We start from the raw sequence: 17,712 nt of genomic DNA, 5'->3' as shown, positions 1-17,712 counted from the left end.
CCCCCGGGCCTGATGGGACCAGTAGTAGCTGGTTACCCAGCGGGCCAGACCAGCGCTGCAGCAAGAGAATGAGGCTGGACCTCGAGTTGGGGCAGGTGGGGCGAAGAGGGGCCCTCCCCTGGGCCATCAGACCCCAGAGGGTTTCCAGAGGAGCTTCTAGCCTCCTTGCAGTCCCCTCCCACCCCATCAGGAGGGATTCTGGGCTCCAGACATTGAGGGGTCTCCCCCAAGGCAGGCTCCCTCCCAGCCCCTCCTGCTGAGGGTGGTTCTCTTGGGGCTGGCATGAGTTTTCCCTCCTGCACATCCATTCGCAGCTTGGGAGCTCTGTAGCCCCACTACCACATCAGGAGCCCCACCCCATGTGCTGGGAGCTCCACGGTGCGTGCGTGACCATAGGTGTCGGTGACCCTGGGTCTGTGTGGCCAGAGCTTCTGGGTCCTCTGTCCCTGGTAGTCCCTCTAGGCCACAGTCAGTGCTTATGAGTGGGGCGGGTCCCCTGTGGGTCCGACAGCTCCCCCCAACGGCTGCTCCTGAGCTGTCCTGGGGAGAGGCCAGCACGCCCACAGGGGTCCTCTGAGGGCCGTTGGGCGTGCACCCTGTCCCCAGGGCAGGTTCTGTGGTGTAGGGCTGGGTGGCTCAGACTGGTTTCCAGATCTCCCAGGCCCTGGCACCTAATTCATGGACCCTCACCCCATGCTGGGGCACTGGGGATAGTCAAGGTGGGTCCTCTTGGGTCTCGGGGGAAGACTGGCTTTTCCTGGGAGGCAGGCAAGAACGGGGGGCCTGGGGGTGCACGGGTGCACAGCCTCTCCCAGTGGTGCCAGCTCGCCTTTGACCAGTGTGGGTGGGTGGACTGGGCAGCCTGCAGGGGTTGAGGGGCGGAGATGTGTGAGGAGGACTCCAGGCTGAAGGATGGGTCCAAGGGGCCAGCACTCGGCAGAGGTGGCCTCTCCCTGCAGCCTTCTGGGTGTGCTCTAGGGTCACCAGGGCCTGGCTCGGCCTGGGCAGCAGTGGGTCTGGGATGACCATCGCTGGGCTCGGGAAGGAGGCGTCCCGGTTCCTCTACTGTGGCGCCCTACCTTGGGACGGACTTTGGGTTCCCCTAGGGGCCCTGCCTGGCCCCCTGCAGCCCCTGACAGCTGAGTTGCTCGAGCTGCTGGGAGCGCAGTGGCCGCAGTGCCCGCCCCCCAGGACGGCCGCTTCTTCTGGCGCCAGCCAGCGACCCTCCCTCTTGGCTGGGCTGCGGAACTCAGGTGTCTGGCTGTCACGTCCTGTGGGCCAGGGCTGGGCAAGGCAAGGGGAGCGTCTCCTGGGGTAACCACCCACCTCCTGGGGGTCAGGCTACCCTTCCCTGTGTGCTGCCCGGCAGGCACAAGGACGGTGGCTCCGGCCCATGGTCCAGTTGGGAAGACAGAGGGGTGGGAGCTGCAGTCGGGGTGGCCCTGACCTTGGAGCCTCCGGGCTGGGGGTGCTCCCTGGGGCTGTAGGAGGGCCGGCGTGGGTGTGGCCAGTTGTGCATCCGAGGTGTGTGTCTGTGCATCTGTATGTGGTCTGTGTGTTCGTGTCTGTCTGCCCGGGTGTGGGGGTGAGGCTGGACTCTGTCATGGGGAGATGGGGCCCCGCGGGGAGTAGAGTGGAGGTTTGGCCCTGGACACCCACCAAGGGAGGGGTTCCCCAAGACTTCTCTGGCTACCAAGCTGTGGCCCCTGATCCATCCACAGTCTGGGGGCGTTCCTACATCTCCAGGACCCCCCTCAGGCTGGCCTGGTCCAGGTCTGCTGCCGCCCACCCTTGGGGGGGCCCTGTCTGCAGCCTGCATCTCCCCAGACAGAAGGTGGGAGGGAGGGCAAGCTTGCTCTGTGAGCGGGGGCTGGCCTGGGCGTCCGGTGGACACTGCCTTCCTAGCCCTCCACCCACTCCCTCCCTCAGCCTGGACTGGACCCCTAGGCTCTGGTCGAAGCCTGCAAGGGATGCTGGGTAATCCCCTCGGTGGCTCTGAGTAGGGGCTTGGCTGGGCCCTGGGGGTGGCGGACCTCCCAGGCGCTGCTGCCCGGGGAATAGACCTCACAGGCTCCCAGCCGCCCGGGCCTGGCTGCTGCAGGAGCCACGGCGCTGGGACCAGTTACTGAGTCCCGCCGGGCAGGACCCTCCTGCTCCCAGAGGGCGGGGGTGGGGTCTGCGTCAGACGCTCATCCAGGTGGAGAGGGCTCTGGTCTCCTGACACCTCGGCTTTGGAGCCAGGCCGCCCACTTCAGACCCTTCCTTGTGGTCCTAGAGACCAGGGCTCCAGGACTGGCCCGGATCCTCCGGCTTGTCCTTGAGGCTGTTCCAAAGGCTGGAGGCGGGTGGGGATGGGGGTGGCTTCTGGGGAGGCCACCCGATGGCCTAGAACCAAGTGGGCACACGCCCAGCGGCAGGCTTGATCCTGGTGGACCCTGGGGCTCAGGCCTGGGGCTGCAGGCTCGCCCCCCCCCCATGCTTTCCTGCTCAGTCCTGGGGTGCCGGGCCCAGTGTGCAGAGGGCCACGGGGGTACGAGGGAGCTGGCACGGTGCTCACGCTTGCAGGGCAGTGCTCTCAGGAGTGCTGGGGTCAGTGCATGGTTTGCCACCGTCGTGGGACCTGGGAGTCCCAGAAGAGCTGGGCGCTGTGGGAACTAGGGTGTCGGTGTGCTCGTCGGGGTGCACCGTGGGCATCTTGGGCGCGTGGAGAGAATGGCGCCATTGCAGGTCTCAGGGCTGTCGTGCAGGGGTTGGGCCCGTCCCTGAGTGCTTTGGGCCAGCAGGAACAAATGGGTGGGGGGCTTCTCTGGGTTGAAGGGGCCTTGTGGGTGGGGGGGGCACTGAATGCAGTGTGTGTGGGGAGGACCCCGTGACGGTGGCTTCAGGGGGGCAGGCGGGCTGTGGGCAGTTGGGTTAGGTCACTTTTGTGGGTGTCCCAGGTGTTGGGGTCTTGAAGAGGCATTTCCAAACGCCGGGCTGCTGTGCTGGAGGGGAGTTGGGGTGCTGAGCCCGGCGAGCCTGGGGGCATCGGGGCCATGCTCATCATCCAGTGACCTGCGTCCTGTGTGGGCCCCGCTTGGTGCTCAGCGGGGGCTCCGTGGGAACCCGGGGGCAGGGGGCCCAGGCCCCTCTTGGTTTCCACAGCAACAGCAGGGAGGAGCCAGGAAACACCAGCTCAGGAAGGAAGGCTGCAGCTGAGAGGAGGGAGAGGAGGGCCAGCCTGATTGAGCAGGCGCCAGACACTCTGTCTGTCCAGTTGTCCGGCCCAGCTGGCCAGCCAGGCCCAGTGTTCCTGTCTTTGGTTCCACCCGCATGCCACTCAGTCCGGGCCCCGGGCAGCCTCTGGGAAGGCTGTCTTTGCTCAGACCTCGGTGACCCCGGCCCAGGTTCTCCAGCAATGGTGCCCTGGTCCCCCTCAGGGGAGGTGGGGCAGAGATGGGGCTCTCTGTGTGTCCTGCCTGGGGGACTGTGTGTTGACACACTTGCGTATCCCGGGCTCCCACCCCGACTGCCCTGCCCTGGGCTGGCCTGGCTCCTCTTCTCTCCTACTGGGCTCTGATGACAGTTCTCGTTTGCCCTGGGAAGCATGGAAAGAAGGGGCAGAGCCCCCCAGGTGGTCGGTCACTGGCCCACGGGGCCTGGTGGGCACGGCAGCTGTGAGTTTCTTTTCGGCTGATGCCCTGGCTTTGGTGACACATGGCTTTGATGGTCCAACCGGTTGGGGCTGCCAACTGGCCGGGGGGGCAGGCCTGTGTTCTTGGGGACCATCTACCCCTTCTTGCTCAGGGGCAGGAGCCATCCATTCATCCATCCATCGATTGGTTATCGACCCCACCGTGGGTCAGGCCCTGTTCCAGGAGATAGGGATTTAGCAGCGCAACAAAACAGCCCCAAGCCCTGCTTGTGGGGAGTTTCCGCTCTGTTGGAGAGGGAGCCGATCAACAAATCCACAAACAAGTCAGAATCCGGAGCGCCAGGCTGTGGAGGAGAGAGGGCTATGTCGGGGTGCTCACTGCCTGCCCATTCAGGAGGTGACTGTGGAGCCAACCCTGAAGGAAACACGTGAAAGCAATGAGGGGACACGTGGGGAAGAGTCTTCTATGCAGAGGAAACAGCACATGCAAAGGCCCTGGGGCAGGGACCTGTGCTGGAGAGGGGACCAGGGGCCGTGTGGGGCCTGGGAGGGTCTCGCTTTCTTATCTGAAGGAGACTTGGTGGCTTGGGAGGGTTTTCAGCAGGGGAGGGGTGTGATCTGGCTTAGCTTTCCACAGCTGCTGTGTGGAGATGGGCCTGTGCAGGCAGAAGGATGGACTCACCAACTCACCACTAGGAGAGAAGGGCAGGGGTCTGCTGTGGGAGTGGGGCTGGCCAAGGTCACCTCCCAAGGCCTGGCTCCTCGGCCCCCAGTCTGCCTCTCCCAGGAGTTTCCTCTGTCTCTCTCCACCAGGGCAGGGCTGGTGTGCCTGGACCGCTAGGAGGCACTGCCTTGGGGACCCCTGTGAGTCAGACCCCCTGCTTTCACCGGAGCCCCTGACCCTGCGGCTGCTGGGGCCCCTGTGGCGGGGGAGGGTGGAGTGGCCGCCAGGCTGGCGGGCTGGCAGGGCAGGGAGGGCGGTGTTTCTGGGAATTGTGTGGGGGAAGCGCATTGTTAGAGCGAGCCTGGAGCAGGCTGCCAGCGCCGGCCGCTGCTGGCCTCTGGGGGATGCCTCCTGCCTCCCCCGAAGTTCTGCCTCTCGGGGAGGGAGCTGGGCCTGGGCCAAGGCTGTGGGCTGGGCTGGGGACTTTCCGCGAGAGGCTGCTGGGGGCAGCGGTTCTTCCCATTCTGCAGACTGGGAGACCGAGGCCCAGAGAGGGGGCGGCTGGATGGCAGAGCCGAGATATGCACTGGCACATGGGACAGGGGACTCGTGCTGGACTTGGTCCCTGGTCACTGCCCTGCCTGAGCTCAGAGGCCGGGATCGGAGGGAGGCCTGGATGGGGTCGGCTGGGGTCCGAGCTCCACAGAGCCCCTGTGGTGGGGGACTGCAGCCCCCAGGGTGGGCTGGAGGGTCTGATGAAATAGGGTACGGAAACAGCTGGGTGCCTGGGTCGGGGGAGAGCTGCCGACAGGGTGACAGGGGAGGGGTGGGGGCTTCTGGGGCTGAGAGATCTCCCTGCCCCACCCCCGTGGCCATGGGGAGAGGGGGAGCGGTCTCCGTGTGAGTTTGGCAGCACTGGCCTTCCCACCGAGGCCCCTGCCCCAGCCAGAAGGGAAGCACAGATTCGACCTGCTGGGGTCATGGCCGGCTTTGGGCGGCAAGTGGTGGGGGACACAAATAGAAAAATAAATGGCCTGAGCTTCCGATGTTTCCGTGCACTGAGGACGGGGGAGGGGCAGGCCTCTGGGCCAAAGGTGCAGCCCGTCCCTTGGGGGATGGACCCTGGACGTGTTGTTGGGATGTCCCCAGACCCCTGTCAGGGCTGTGTCTGCCCCCTCAGAGCCCCCAGGACAGGGCCAGGCTCCCTACAGAGCAGGACTCCTGAGGGCAGACCCATGTATCTCTCGCCACAAAGGGGTCAAGCGTGGAAGACCCCTGCAGGAGGGGACACAAGCCCTAAGGGGGAGCTGGGGGGTCAGCCCCAGAGTGGGGGCAGGAACAGGGCTTCTACCAGGCGCTTCCCTGGGGACCATCGCGGGGACGGAGGGAGGCCCCCTGGCGGTGGGCTGGTGGGGTGTCCAGGAGGGCATCCTGGAGTGAGGCGGCTGGGTGGGTCTGGGAAGGTGAGCTCGTCTGTCCCCCACCCTTCGGGGCTCTGTCCCTGCTCCTTGCTGATTCCTCTTCGCCTCTGACCTCTAATCAGGAGCCCTGCCCCCACCCCACCCCTGCTCACGGCTCAGAGTCTCCAGACACGGCCTGGCACCTCCTTGTTGGGTGCCCCTGGCCCTCAACTCTCCGTGCCCCACTCCTGCTCCTCCTGGGCCCATCTCAGGAGGAAGTGGAGGGGCTGGGGGTCCTAGGGAGGGGGCCCCACCTGATTCTAGGAGGGTCTGTGTGTCAGGCCTGCAGCCCAGAGTAGCAGGCAAGTTGGTCCCGAGCTGGCCTCTCACAGGGTGGGGGTGGGTGTTTTGGGGGCTCCCCTGCTTGGGGGTGGCCAGAAGGTGAAGGTGTAAGTTCTTTCCAGCTCCCCCCAGGGTGCCACGTTCCTTCCGTTACCCAGTAGGTGTCTGGGGGCTGGGATGCAGCAGAGGGTGGAACTCAGGCCTGGTTCTTCTGGCCGAGCAGCCCGGGGAGACAGACGTCTCACAGTCCCTGTGCGTGTGTGCGTGTGATTTGTACCATGCCCGGCGTGCACGCACGTGGGCAGCTTCACGCGTCCCCCACGTGACCCGGGCAGTATGCCGACTCCCCGGATGCAGCAAGGAGGACACGGGCTCTGGAGCCCCGGTAAGCATGCTGTTGTGGGCACAGCCAGGCTCGCGGTCCTGGTGTCACCCTGCAGGCACAGCTTCCTGAGGGTGCGGGAGGGTCTGGGGCCCCAGGCAGCTTGTTGGGGGACGTTCCTTGGAGGAAGAAGTTCTCAAGGTTGGGTAGGGTCCGAGGGGTCTCGGGTGGGCCGTGACTGACCTGAGCAAGGTTCTGGGGGTTGTGAATTCATGAGGGGCCCTGGGACCAGGGACTTCTAAGGTGGGGAGTTGGGGGTTTCGGGGTTGGTCAGTCAGTGCTACCCTGGCCAGGGTGGGACCCACCGACAGACCCCACACGTGAGGGTCACTCTCCAGGACCAACCGCAGCCCCACCCGGGCTGCTTCGAGGTTGTGGCCAGAACCCACTGGACCTCCTGGGGGGTGGGGAGGGTGGTGGCCACCTGGCCCGCAGGCCGTCTGTGGCTCACTCCCGCCACCTAGCGGCCTCTGCTCATTGTGGGACCTGCAGGACACAAGGCGGGTCACCTGGGCCGGACCCTGCGTGGGGGTGGCTTCCACGTGGGACTGCACCGTGTCAGGACTCAGAGCTCCCGTGATGGGGCGAAGGGCCGTGGTCCGCAGGTCCCCAGCTGGGAAGCACCCCGCCTCCCCTGCCACGCACCCCCGCCTGCCCGTCCACTCCCCCTTCCCCACCACATGCCCTGCCCCGGCCAGGCTCCCCAGGCTGGGCCCTCCTCCCACAGGACGCCCCACCTCCTGGCCACTCTTCTCGAGCGCCGTGGCGTCTTGGTCTCCCTTTGTGTGCAGCCTCGGTGGCCTTAGTCAAGAGCTTCTGAGACATGTCAGGCTCCTGACGAACTGTCTCTGTGGCCCTTGCCAGAAGCTCCAGAGGTAGAGACCACCTGGCCTCTCATGAACGAGGACGAGGGCCTGAGGTGGGCGGTCTGGGTTTCCCACTGGCCGAGCCGGGGCAGGGCCCTGGTGCTCAGCTGACAGCCCCTCCTCGCCTCCCTGTCCTTGCTCTGGTGCCACATCGCGGGGCAGCGCACAAAGTAAGCCCATGGGGTTACCATGGAAACCAATTACACTGAAACACAGTTACCAAATTATTTTCTAAACTGTGTGATACGGAACCTAAGTGCTTCTTTATCGCTGCAGCTCCCGACAGCAGTGGGCCTCGGCAGGACGCTGGGGTATCAGCAGGATGGCTGTGACACAAAGTGGCTCTAGTTTGTGCTGTGGTCAGTCCCAGCCCTGCTGCGACACGTGGTTCACTGCTTCATTCGTAACTGAAGGGACAATACGTGTCCCCTAGAGAGCAATGCAGAGGCAACCGGGAGTCTTTCCCACCAGTCTTTCTGCCAGGGGGTTGGTTCCTGACCCGCAGGTTGACACCCTGTCCTATTCTCCCTCCCCCCCGACCCAGTCCCCCTCCTCAGCTCCCAGACCTGCCCTGTCTCCATCTCTGCCCCCCCCAAGTTGGTCCCTGTCCTGCGGCTGCCTCTGTCCCTCTCGGCAGCTTGGATATGGTCACAGGGGCTGGGGTACAGACTCTGCATCCTTGGAATACAGTCCCCAAGCCCCTGCCCTCCTCTGTGTGCCCAATGTTCAGTGTCTACCCGGCTGGCTGGGGGCCAGTGCCTCTGCCACTTGAGGAGAAAGGACAAAACCCTAGGGCCCCACCCCTGGGGGACAAGGGGCAGGGCCCTTCCTTCTTAACCAGCTTCTAGGTCATGCTTTAGAGTCTCTGTGGCTTGAAACATCCAACCCAGTCCCACACATAGAAGCCTCCCTCACTCAAAGCCAGGACAGAGGAGGCTGCCCAGCTAGGCCTCCCCAACAGACAAAGTTAAGCTGATTCGAGGACTGATAGGAGGAAATTCCTCCTCCAAGCACGACGACAGGGCATCCTGAGATGCTGAGCTCAGCCATGGCTTCTGACAAAGGCTGGAGCACAGGGGAGAGCGTGTCAACCACACGGTCAGCATGCAGCAAAGCACTCAGCCTCTCCCCTCTGGAGTGGGCGGATGTATCTCCGAGAAACCTCAAAGCAGCTTCCGGTCCCTAAGATAACAGTCAGAAAGGTGAGGATCAGGAGAGGCCTCCCAGAAGCATCACCCGGGCTGTCAAGAAGGGTTCGTGCCAGACAGTCCAACCCTGGCGGAGGCACCAGTTGAGGCAGGGTGTGGGCCATCAGCACAGTCCCCGGGAGTAGGTCACTGTTACGGAGCCAGCCTCGAGGCCAGTCCCCATCTGATTTCTCCGCAGGCCAAAGGAGGACAAAGTGCTGGGCGTTGGGGGTGGGCATGCAGAAACCCCGGAAAACCAGCCTGAGGACACCCCCCTTGACCATGCCCCGAGGGTCCCCGAGGCCACAATCCCGGCCGCAGCGCTCAGGAGGTCGGGCAGCGGCCCCGGGACAGCGGCAGGTGGCGGAGGAGGGCTCATGGGGCGGGGAGAGGGGACGGACCGCAGCGTGCCTTTGCGTCCCCGCGCAGTCGGACCCTGGCCACCCCCGCGACGTGTTGGGAGGAAAGCGCGGGCTCGGCGCCGCGGTCCCCACGCACGGCCGCGCCCCGCGCTGCCGCAGCGCCCTCCGCCGGCTAACCGGTCCACAGGCGGCTGCCCGCGGAAGGACTACACTTCCTAGGACGCCCTGCGCGCCCCCTGGCTCCTGGGAGTTGTGGTCCGGGGCAGGGCGGGCGCGCGCGTGGCGGGCGGGCGTGAGAACTACGTGTCCCAAGATGCAGCGCGGTGCCGCGGGGGCCGGGGGTTTGAACGGAGGGTCTCCCGCCCGTGGCGGGGCTGCGTCTGCTGCGGCGGGTGCGGGAGGCTGCGGCGGCCGGGGCCGGGGTCCGGGCCGGGAGGCCGAGGCTGGCGCGGCGGGCGCTGGGGGCGGTGCCCCCGAGGCGATGATGGGCAAGGAGGAGGAGATTGCGCGGATCGCCCGGAGGCTGGACAAGATGGTGACCAAGAAGAGCGCGGTGAGGGGCGCGGGCCGCCAGGACCCCGGGACCCCCGCCCCGCCGAGCCCCCGCCGAGCCTGCCGAGCCCCCGTCAGGGCCGCGGCGACCACCCGAGGGGCAGGACGAGACTCCGCCCCGGGAGAGACTCCCGGGACACGGGGAGACCCCCGCCGGAGGCCGAGACCCCCGCCCTGGGCCAGCCCTGCCCTTCATCTCGCACCCACGGCAGAGGCCGCGATCCGGTCTGGACCTTGTCCCGGGAGCCAACCGCTCTGGACTCAAACCCCAACTGCCAGACTGAGACCCCGCAGGCCTGGGATCCGCCCGCTTCCTCCCCTCACTCCGGAGCCCCTCGGGAGGCCGGGCTGGTGGAGACCCTCCTCGGCCCAGTCCCTCCAGGCCCTGCGGAAGCCCCGGCCCGTGCAGCCCTGACTGGCCGCCCCGCCCTCCTCGCCTTCCTCCTCCCCAGCCTGGGCATCCTCGAAGTCCCCCAGAACTCCCCGCCGAGCCCCATCCCCGACTCAGAGCCCTCTGTCCCACCCTAGGTCTCCCACACCCATTCTCCGCCTTCAAGAGTTTGGAGTGTGAGATTGGACCCCCTTTTCCCCTGGAGCTACAGCGCCTCCCCTACCTCTGCCGGGCCTGGGGTTTGCGGCCCCCATCGTCTCATTTTCACCGGCCAGCCGGCCAGAGGCCTTTCTTGTCTGGGAGGCCCTTTTTTTTTCCTTGTCTGTTCAGCCCCCCAAGAACCAGGTTGCCCTAATAAATCCTTTCCCTTCTTTAGCCAGGGCTCAGCCAGCAGCTACTGGGGAGTGGGCAGATGCATAGGCACCCTTGGGAAAGAGCCCTAGGAAGCCCCCAGCCTGGCCTGGGAATACGCGGGCGCAGGACTCCCCCCGACCCCCGCGACCAGCTGTGCTCACTGTGCGGCCGGCTTCTGTCACCCCTCGGCCAGTGAGCCTTTGGGGAAGGCTGTGCCCGGTCTCGGGCTGGTGGTGGTAGGGGTGGACAGCACATGGGGCTTCAGTTCCAGGCCCCTCTCAACTTTGGACCTTGGTGATCTGGGTATCCTCGCAGGAAGCATCTTTGGTGGGTGGTACCTGCCTCTAGGGGGTGGAGAGGAGTCCTGCTGGCTCTCTGAGAGGCTCAATAAACGCGACCTGCTCTCTCCCCAGACTGAGCTCCTGGGGCGGGGCCGAGTGGTGGTGGGGGCCGTGAAGGAGGCTCAGCTGGGGTCTTGAGATGCCTGCCCAACCACCCCAGGGCTGTGTACCTGCACTGGTGGTTTGGGGGTGACTTTTGGGCTGAGCATGGTTGAGTCTGGGTCTTTGGACAGGGTTCTCCCCCCGGGGCTGGGAAGGGGGCTGGCTCCCACGCTTTCATTCATCCATCAAGCAGCAGCCGCCTGCCCCAAACCCTGCATGATGTTCACACCCCTGGGAGGCTGTGGGCAGCACAGAGCAGGGATGTGGGAACATCTCTGGCTGTTTCCAGAGATGACCAGAGAAAGAAGCTGCTTCCCCTCTGAAGGAGACAAAACAAATGTCCCCCAGGTGGGGGCAGAGATGGGCTACGGAACCCACGGAGGGCTGGGTCGGGCCAGGCAGGACTGGGGGACGGGGCATCTAGCTGGAGCACCGCATGGATGGAAGCCCAGGGGAGAATGAGGAGGGGGGACAGGTGTGGACTGGGTAGGGGGCTAGGGGGCTTGGGGTGCCATGGAGCGGGGAGTGAGAGCTAGCAGAGGCTCCTGGTGGGTCCCAGCACCTCTGAGGCCCCTTGGAGTTGGGGGCCATGACTGGGAATCACGTTTAAGCCCCTCTGGTCCGGAGGCCACAGAAAGCTGGCGTTCTGCAGCCCGGGGCTCCGTTTTGGGGAAGATGATCGATCACAGAGTGGCACTGTGCCCTCGGTTCTAGTGCGCATCTGTCCCCTCTGAGGAGCTGACTACAGGGCTGGACTCTGTAGCCCAAGGGGCAGGGCCTGCGGGAGTGATGAGGCGGAGGCGGCAGCCTGAGCCGAGACGCCATGCAGATCAGGGACGGGGCAGGTTCTGCCCCTCCCACGGCCAGGCTGCAGGACATCTGAGGCCGTCACCCCTTGGATGGCTGCCTCCTTCATGTCGTGAGAGAGACACGCACACGTGAAACCACGCCGGTGGGTTCCGTGAGCCTTCTGTGGAGGAAGGCAACGCAGGGAGCGGATGGGGTGGTGCCGGGCTGCTTGCCGCCTTCAGCGGGAGAGGCCTCACCGAGAATGTGTCATCTGCACAAAGCTCGGGAGGGAGAGTGGGGCAGGCGTGTCGCTGGCGGTGGGAGCAGCAGGGGCAGAGGTCCCGGGCGGGCAGCGCGGCCCCCTGAGGGGCCCTGGGGAGCTCTGTCTGCTGCGGAGCCATGTGGCCCTTGTGTGTGCGGCTGCGAGGAAGCAGATGCGGGCAGGGGTGCCGGGCAGAGCAGGGAGAAGGGGCTCTGTCACAGCCGTCCAGGCGAGGTGACGCGGCTGGAGGGAGTGAGCAGGGGGTGTGGGGTGCACATGAGGGGAGCAGAGGCCCCTGAGGGCTTGGCCCCAGCAGGCGGCACTGAGGAGAGGCGGCCTGAGCCACGTGGGCGGGGGATGGGGGACCGGGCAGGTGCGGGCACTCCTGGGGCTGCGCCTCCACCTGGTGCGGCGCCCCTGCTGGGGAGGGGCTACGGCCCTTTCCCCTGACGGCCCTCGGGGGCCCTGGGCTGGGGTTAAGTGCACAGCTGCTTCCCCTCTCATGCCTGCCTTCCCTGGGCATCTGACCCCAGGTGGATCTGCAAACTGTCACTGCCTTGTGTTCCCCCAACCCTCGTGTGTGGGAGGAGCTGAGCTTGCCCACTGAGACCTCAAAGTCGTTTACGAGGGTCCTCCCTTCTCCTTCCAGGAGGGAGCCATGGACCTGCTGCGGGAACTGAAGGCCATGCCCGTCACGCTGCACCTGCTGCAGGTAGGGCCCTGTGTGCCCCCCCCCCCAGCTCCCAGGCACCTGGCAGAGCTTCCTGCCCCCCACCCTGGCCCTTGGTTGGCATGAGTCCCTGCCCCTGAGGAGACTGTCCCTTGCCTTTCTCTGATGCTCCAAGAGACAGGGAGGGGCGTTCAAGGAAAATCCACTGCGTCCCTCACTGAGCTTCCCGCAGATGGGGCAGTAACTGTCGGCAGGGCATCCCTCCCCTCGCTGGTCCCCAGCCTGCCCTGTGGGAGTCACCGCGGGTCTGTGGGGAGGGTCTGACCGCTGCCCCCAGCCTGGCCGCTTGCCTTGCAGTCCACCCGCGTCGGCATGTCCGTCAACGCCCTGCGGAAGCAGAGCTCGGACGAGGAGGTCGTCACGCTGGCCAAGTCTCTCATCAAGTCCTGGAAAAAGCTCCTGGGTGCGGGTCAGGCAGCCTAGGCTGAGCGTGGGGGCAGGGGGCACCCAAGACGCGCTGGCCCTTCGCAGACTGTGCTGTTCCCGAGCCAGGGCCACCTGGGGCCCGGTCCAGGCAGCACGGGCTCAGGCTGGGAGGAGAGGGGCTCCACGAGGAGCAAGGGGAGGAGTTGAGGGGAGGGGGCTGCGCTGAGCCCTGGAGGGGGACCTGGCAGAGCTGGGGGACGTTGCCCGGGGGAAGAGTCAGAGGGCAGGGGGCAGCTCCGGACGTGGGGGGGGGGAGGGGGCGGGGCGAGGAGGGGGAGGAGGAGGAGGGAGGGGGTGGGGTTAGGAGGAGGAGGGAGGGGGGTCTGGAGCCGCTCAGGAGGAACAGGGGCAGCCTCTTTCTAGGGACAGTGGGGCGACTGGGGTGCCACCACTGGACCCTGAGGTTCCCCTCCCTTCCCAGCCCCTCCTGGGCTCTGTCCAAACCCTTGGGAAACAGAGCTGCATGTCCTGGGCTTCTCTCCAGTCCTGCGTGGCTGTTGGGCTGCGTGTTGGACAAGCGTATTTATTCTGGTGGCGTATGGGACGCTTCTCGTCCTGTGGGAAGGTCCCCAGTGCAGGCTGGGACTCACTCGATGGCTCGCTCTGGGGCCTGAGGCCCAGCTGGGGAGTGGCCATGCCCGGCCTGCCTGCGGTGACCAGCCTTTGTCCAAGTCCAAACGTGCCATCCGTGAAGGCCGTCACTCTGGGGGGGATTTCTGTACTCAGGGAGACTTTTCAGGACCTTCCTTGGCTGGGGAGAGAGGACCCCAGTCGTTCGCAGGAAGCTGGGGCTGGAGGCAGGGTCCGATGGCTGGGGCTGTGCCTTGGTGGTGGTCTGCCCCGCTCCCTGGCCCTGCCCTGCCCTCCGGGTCTGCCTTCTCCCAGCCAGCCCTTCCTTCTTTCCCGGCACATGTAGATGCTTCAGATGCCAAAGCCAGGGAGCGGAGAAGGGGCGGGCCTCTGCCCACATCGTCCTCCAAGGAGGCCTCCGAGGCCCAGGACCCCAGGTAGCACGTCTGGAAGGCAGACACACCCCCCGCCCATGGCCCCACTTTCTCGGCAGACCAGGGTGCGGATTTCCAGGGGCCCTGGGTGGGGGGGGGGCCCGAGGTCATCAGCCCTTTCAGCTCCTCGGAAGGGACTCTTCCCAGGGTCAGCCTCTTGCTGGACACTTTCCCTCCAGAGACTCCTCTGGATCTTTTTAGGCCCAAGCATCTGAGGGGGAGGCTCTGTCTGCCTGGCTACACGGAGCTGACCCACACCCTGAGCGGGCCTGTGGGAGCCCATTGCTCACATCCCCGGATCCAGGCCCCGGTCCAGGGTCTGGTTCTCGCGGGCTAACTCTGGCTACCCCCGTTGGCCTGGTGTCTCTGGCTGCCGGCCCCTCCCTCCCCGGCGATGCCCCGGGCTGTGGCATGGTGCAGGTTTTGGGGCTACTGAGGCCTCCCTGCTCCTGCCGCCCCAGGGATGGGCTGTGGCTGAGAGGCTGCTTTGCCCTTGACCCCACTGGGCAGCAGTGGCCAAGGGCGAGGAAAAGCTGAGCTTTGGATTCATGGCATGGCTGTGCAGAGACGTGGGCTCATCCGCCCACCTGCACGTGTTATTTTTCCTCCAGGAAGCCGCCTGCTTCCACTGACTTCCGTGGAGGTCACAAGGTCACGAGATGCAGGGGCGTGAGAGGAGGGCCGTGGGTGGACAGAGCCTTGTGGACAGGCAACCCATGGAGGGGGGTGCCCAGACCTACAAGGGGTGGGGCTGCCTGCATAGTGGTACTTGGTCTTGGGTGATCCCTAGTCTCGTCTGCCTTTCCCTGACCTGGCAGTTTGCGTCGGGCAGTGTGGCCCCGTGTTCCAGGTCTCCCTGAGGGTGGGGATCCCGTCTGGAGTGTGTCCCACCCAGTGATCCTCACTGCCTCTGGCCAGACCGCGTGGACATGCTGGACCTGACTGCAGATGGGCAGGGTTCTGGGCCGCTGTCAGGGTGGAGCAGACGGGGTCTGGGGGCATCATGGCTGTGACATTGGCTTTTCTGGGGACCGGCATCTCATGGAGGTGCATGCGGCCCGAGCGGGCCTCTCTCCAGCCGCAAGAGGCCAGAGCTGCCCAGGACGCCATCGACACCCAGGATCACCACGTTTCCTCCGGTGCCGGTCACCTGTGACGCCGTGCGCAACAAGTGTCGCGAGATGCTGACCGCTGCCCTGCAGACGGACCGTGAGTGCCTGGGCCGGGGCCACCCAGCACACCTCGGGGTCCTGGCTCCTGACACACGCTTGATTCCCAGGTGGCCTGGGCCCTGCCTGTCTGTGGAGGCCTGAGTCCAACCCCGTGCTGCTGACCTTGGGGGCAGGGAGCCGGGGGTCTTTGGGGAGCAGGGAGCCTGGATCCCGCGCAGGCTGAGGCGTGGGGGGGAGCCGGCAGGGCAGCCGGTCAGGGCTCCTTCTTGCAGATGACCACGTGGCTGTCGGTGCAGACTGTGAGCGCTTGTCGGCCCAGATCGAGGAATATATCCTTTGTGCAGCGGCTCGGGGGCTGGAGTTCTGGAGGACTTGCGGGGCCGGCCAGGCTCAGCTCCCCTCGTGGCCACTGTACTGCGCCCTCGCCAGGGGGTTGGGCGGTCGGGCGGGCTTGCTTGTCTTGACCAGGGGGCTCCTCCCAGACCCTCTGGGGTCTGACCGGGCCTGCGGTGGGCCTGGCTCCCGGGCCTCCAGCCTGCAGTTGGGTCTCAGCCGGGAAAGCGTCAGTGTCGACGACCCGGTGTGGCTGGCTCTTCCGACACGGCCCCCACGAAAGGCCCTGGCCGACCTGGGGCAGGGGTGGAGGGCAGGGCATCGGCCTCCCTACGGGTCCTTAAACGTCTGCACGCATCTTCCGGGACGTGGGGAACACGGACATGAAGTACAAGAACCGCGTGCGGAGCCGCCTCTCCAACCTCAAGGACGCCAAGAACCCCGGCCTGCGGCGCAACGTGCTGTGCGGCGCCATCACGCCCCAGCAGATCGCCGTCATGACCTCGGAGGTGAGCCCGTGGGGGTGCGGGGGCTGCCCCGGGGGGCCGCGGGCTAAGCACGCGCCCCTCGCCCCAGGAGATGGCCAGCGACGAGCTGAAGGAGATCCGCAAGGCCATGACCAAGGAGGCCATCCGCGAGCACCAGATGGCGCGCACGGGCGGCACGCAGACCGACCTGTTCACCTGCGGCAAGTGCAGGAAGAAGAGCTGCACCTACACGCAGGTGAGCGTCGGCAGCCCTCCCGGGGCCCCGCCCTCCTCGGAGCCGCCCGTGCCCCTGCCATGCAGGCTGGATGCCCCTTGCGCCTGGACACGTGCGGTGTGAGCGGCGCTGGGACGGGGGTCCGACAACCTAGTCTCCGATGGGGCCGGGAGCTGCGGTCACCCTTGGGGCCTCCCCCTTGCCGAGGAGCCCTGCTCCCCAGTAGGCAGTCTCGGGCGGTGGGTCCAGCCCGTCCTGGGGCACTGAAGTTTGGGAGCCCGGCCCCGCTGTGTTGCTGCTGGCGGGAGGATGGGTGTCCGGTGGTGGTAGCAGGACTACACTCAGAGTCGTGGAGGTGGACGCTGATGTGGGCCCCAAGAGATGTCGGGGGGCCCTGTAAGAGGAAAGTGGTTGGGGCGACCGCAAGGTTGGGGTCGCAGGGCAGCCTCAGCCCAGGTGACGTGAGGCCAGTGCAGCCCGAGGCCATGGGTGGCGGGCTCCCCAGGTTGTGACTCCTGGGAAGTCCTGCTCCCTGGGGCCTCCAGCTGCAAGTGACTGAGGCCCTGGGGCTGGGCCCCTCCCACCGTGGCCCTCCCCACAGGTGCAGACCCGCAGCTCCGATGAGCCTATGACCACGTTCGTCGTCTGCAACGAGTGTGGAAACCGCTGGAAGGTAGGTGGGTGAGCCCAGGCCATTCCCCAGCCCTGTTCTCTGGAGGTGGGTGTCTCCAGCCTTTGTGGGGTCTGTGGTGTGACTTGGGGGATGGCCATGCCAGCCAGCCCCCTGGGAGCTTTGGAGATGGTGGATGGAGACCCCAGCCCTGCCTCCTGCCCTTTGGGGTCCTGCGGGCCGCACGGCTGGATGGACGCCTCTCACCTGTTTTTTGCAGTTCTGCTGAGCCCTGCGCATGTGTGCCTGCAGCCTTGGGCCACGGCCAGTGCGGGCCGTCGCCCTTTCCCCATCCTCTGCCAACAGATACAGCTTCTCTGGAGACCTGCTCTTTGCCCACCTGGCCTTCCTCAGAAGGCAGCACACCCTGCCCCCCACCCTGCCTGCCGAGCACCTTTCTTCCTCTTTCCCCCCCGTTATTAAATGTTTCTTTTTGCCACTGTTTTTTCCCTGGCCCTTGGTCCTGGTGGGCCATACACAGGCTTGGGCTTCAAGCTGGGTCCCCCATCCCCTCATCTCTGGTTTGATCCCCCCGACCCCCGCCGCTGCGGGGACAGCCCACCTCCCTGGGGTCAGGTGATGCTGAGGCTTGGCCTGGTGGGACGGCACTGGACGGAAGAGCCCGCTGGCTCTCAGAGGGGCCCGAGTGCGCCCATGGGAGGGGCAGGGCTGGGCACGCATAGCATGAGGATCAGGTGGGGAGGGCCGTGGGCGCACGGAGGAGCCGGGGTCTCACGACCTCTCCAGGCACCGCAGCTCAGGGTCCAGGGATTATGGGCGGGAGGCTAAGTCTGGGCCCCACAGCCGTGCCTGCCTGCAACCCTTCAGGATGCGCCACTGCTCCTGGAAGCAGTGTGGATGGGGGTGGACCCCTGACCAGACCCTCTGCGCCCTGGTTGCAGCGTTGAATCGCTTTACCAAGCAGAAACTCAGGGAACAGGGTGGCAAGTGTGTGCCTTGTGGGGCCTGTGAGACAGTACAGGTGACTGCCCGGCACCCAGGGTCTCGGGGAGGTGTCCCCCTTAAGTGTCCTGCCCCAGCCGGCCA

The 17,712-nt window shown here is 66.1% G+C and overlaps 1 protein-coding gene across 6 annotated transcripts; it reads left to right on the top strand.

Annotated features, from left to right (window-relative positions):
• The first annotated feature begins 6,368 nt into the window (after positions 1-6,368).
• On the top strand, positions 6,369-17,104 carry TCEA2 (transcription elongation factor A2). Of its 6 annotated transcripts, none has more exons than XM_061207773.1 (10): positions 6,369-6,425; positions 12,278-12,340; positions 12,656-12,761; positions 13,701-13,791; positions 14,852-14,997; positions 15,233-15,289; positions 15,648-15,802; positions 15,870-16,016; positions 16,597-16,672; positions 16,886-17,104. In XM_061207773.1, the coding sequence occupies exons 2-10, from the start codon at positions 12,287-12,289 to the stop codon at positions 17,086-17,088; spliced, it is 1,035 nt and encodes a 344-aa protein (XP_061063756.1). In that variant the 5' UTR covers positions 6,369-6,425; positions 12,278-12,286; the 3' UTR covers positions 17,089-17,104. The 6 variants fall into 6 exon arrangements, with proteins under 6 accessions (XP_061063756.1, XP_061063755.1, XP_061063754.1 ...); XM_061207772.1 differs by lacking the exon at positions 6,369-6,425 and adding an exon at positions 9,197-9,390 and having other exon boundaries at positions 14,867-14,997; XM_061207771.1 differs by lacking the exon at positions 6,369-6,425 and adding an exon at positions 9,197-9,390.
• Positions 17,105-17,712: the final 608 nt, after the last annotated feature.

This window comes from Eubalaena glacialis, chromosome 13 (genome assembly GCF_028564815.1).
Source record: "Eubalaena glacialis isolate mEubGla1 chromosome 13, mEubGla1.1.hap2.+ XY, whole genome shotgun sequence".
Classification (NCBI taxonomy): domain Eukaryota; kingdom Metazoa; phylum Chordata; class Mammalia; order Artiodactyla; family Balaenidae; genus Eubalaena; species Eubalaena glacialis.
This window is presented reverse-complemented; position numbering and strand designations above follow the sequence as displayed.

What these genes read in the sequence shown, in the direction of transcription:
- TCEA2 (XM_061207771.1), top strand. Translation starts at nt 9,319, where the DNA reads ATGATGGGCAAGGAGGAGGAGATTGCGCGGATCGCCCGGAGGCTGGAC. An exon ending in CGCTGCCCTGCAGACGGACC is followed by an intron (nt 14,998 to 15,232) that starts GTGAGTGCCTGG and finishes TCCTTCTTGCAG; the next exon opens with ATGACCACGTGGCTGTCGGT. An exon ending in AGAGCTGCACCTACACGCAG is followed by an intron (nt 16,017 to 16,596) that starts GTGAGCGTCGGC and finishes CCCTCCCCACAG; the next exon opens with GTGCAGACCCGCAGCTCCGA.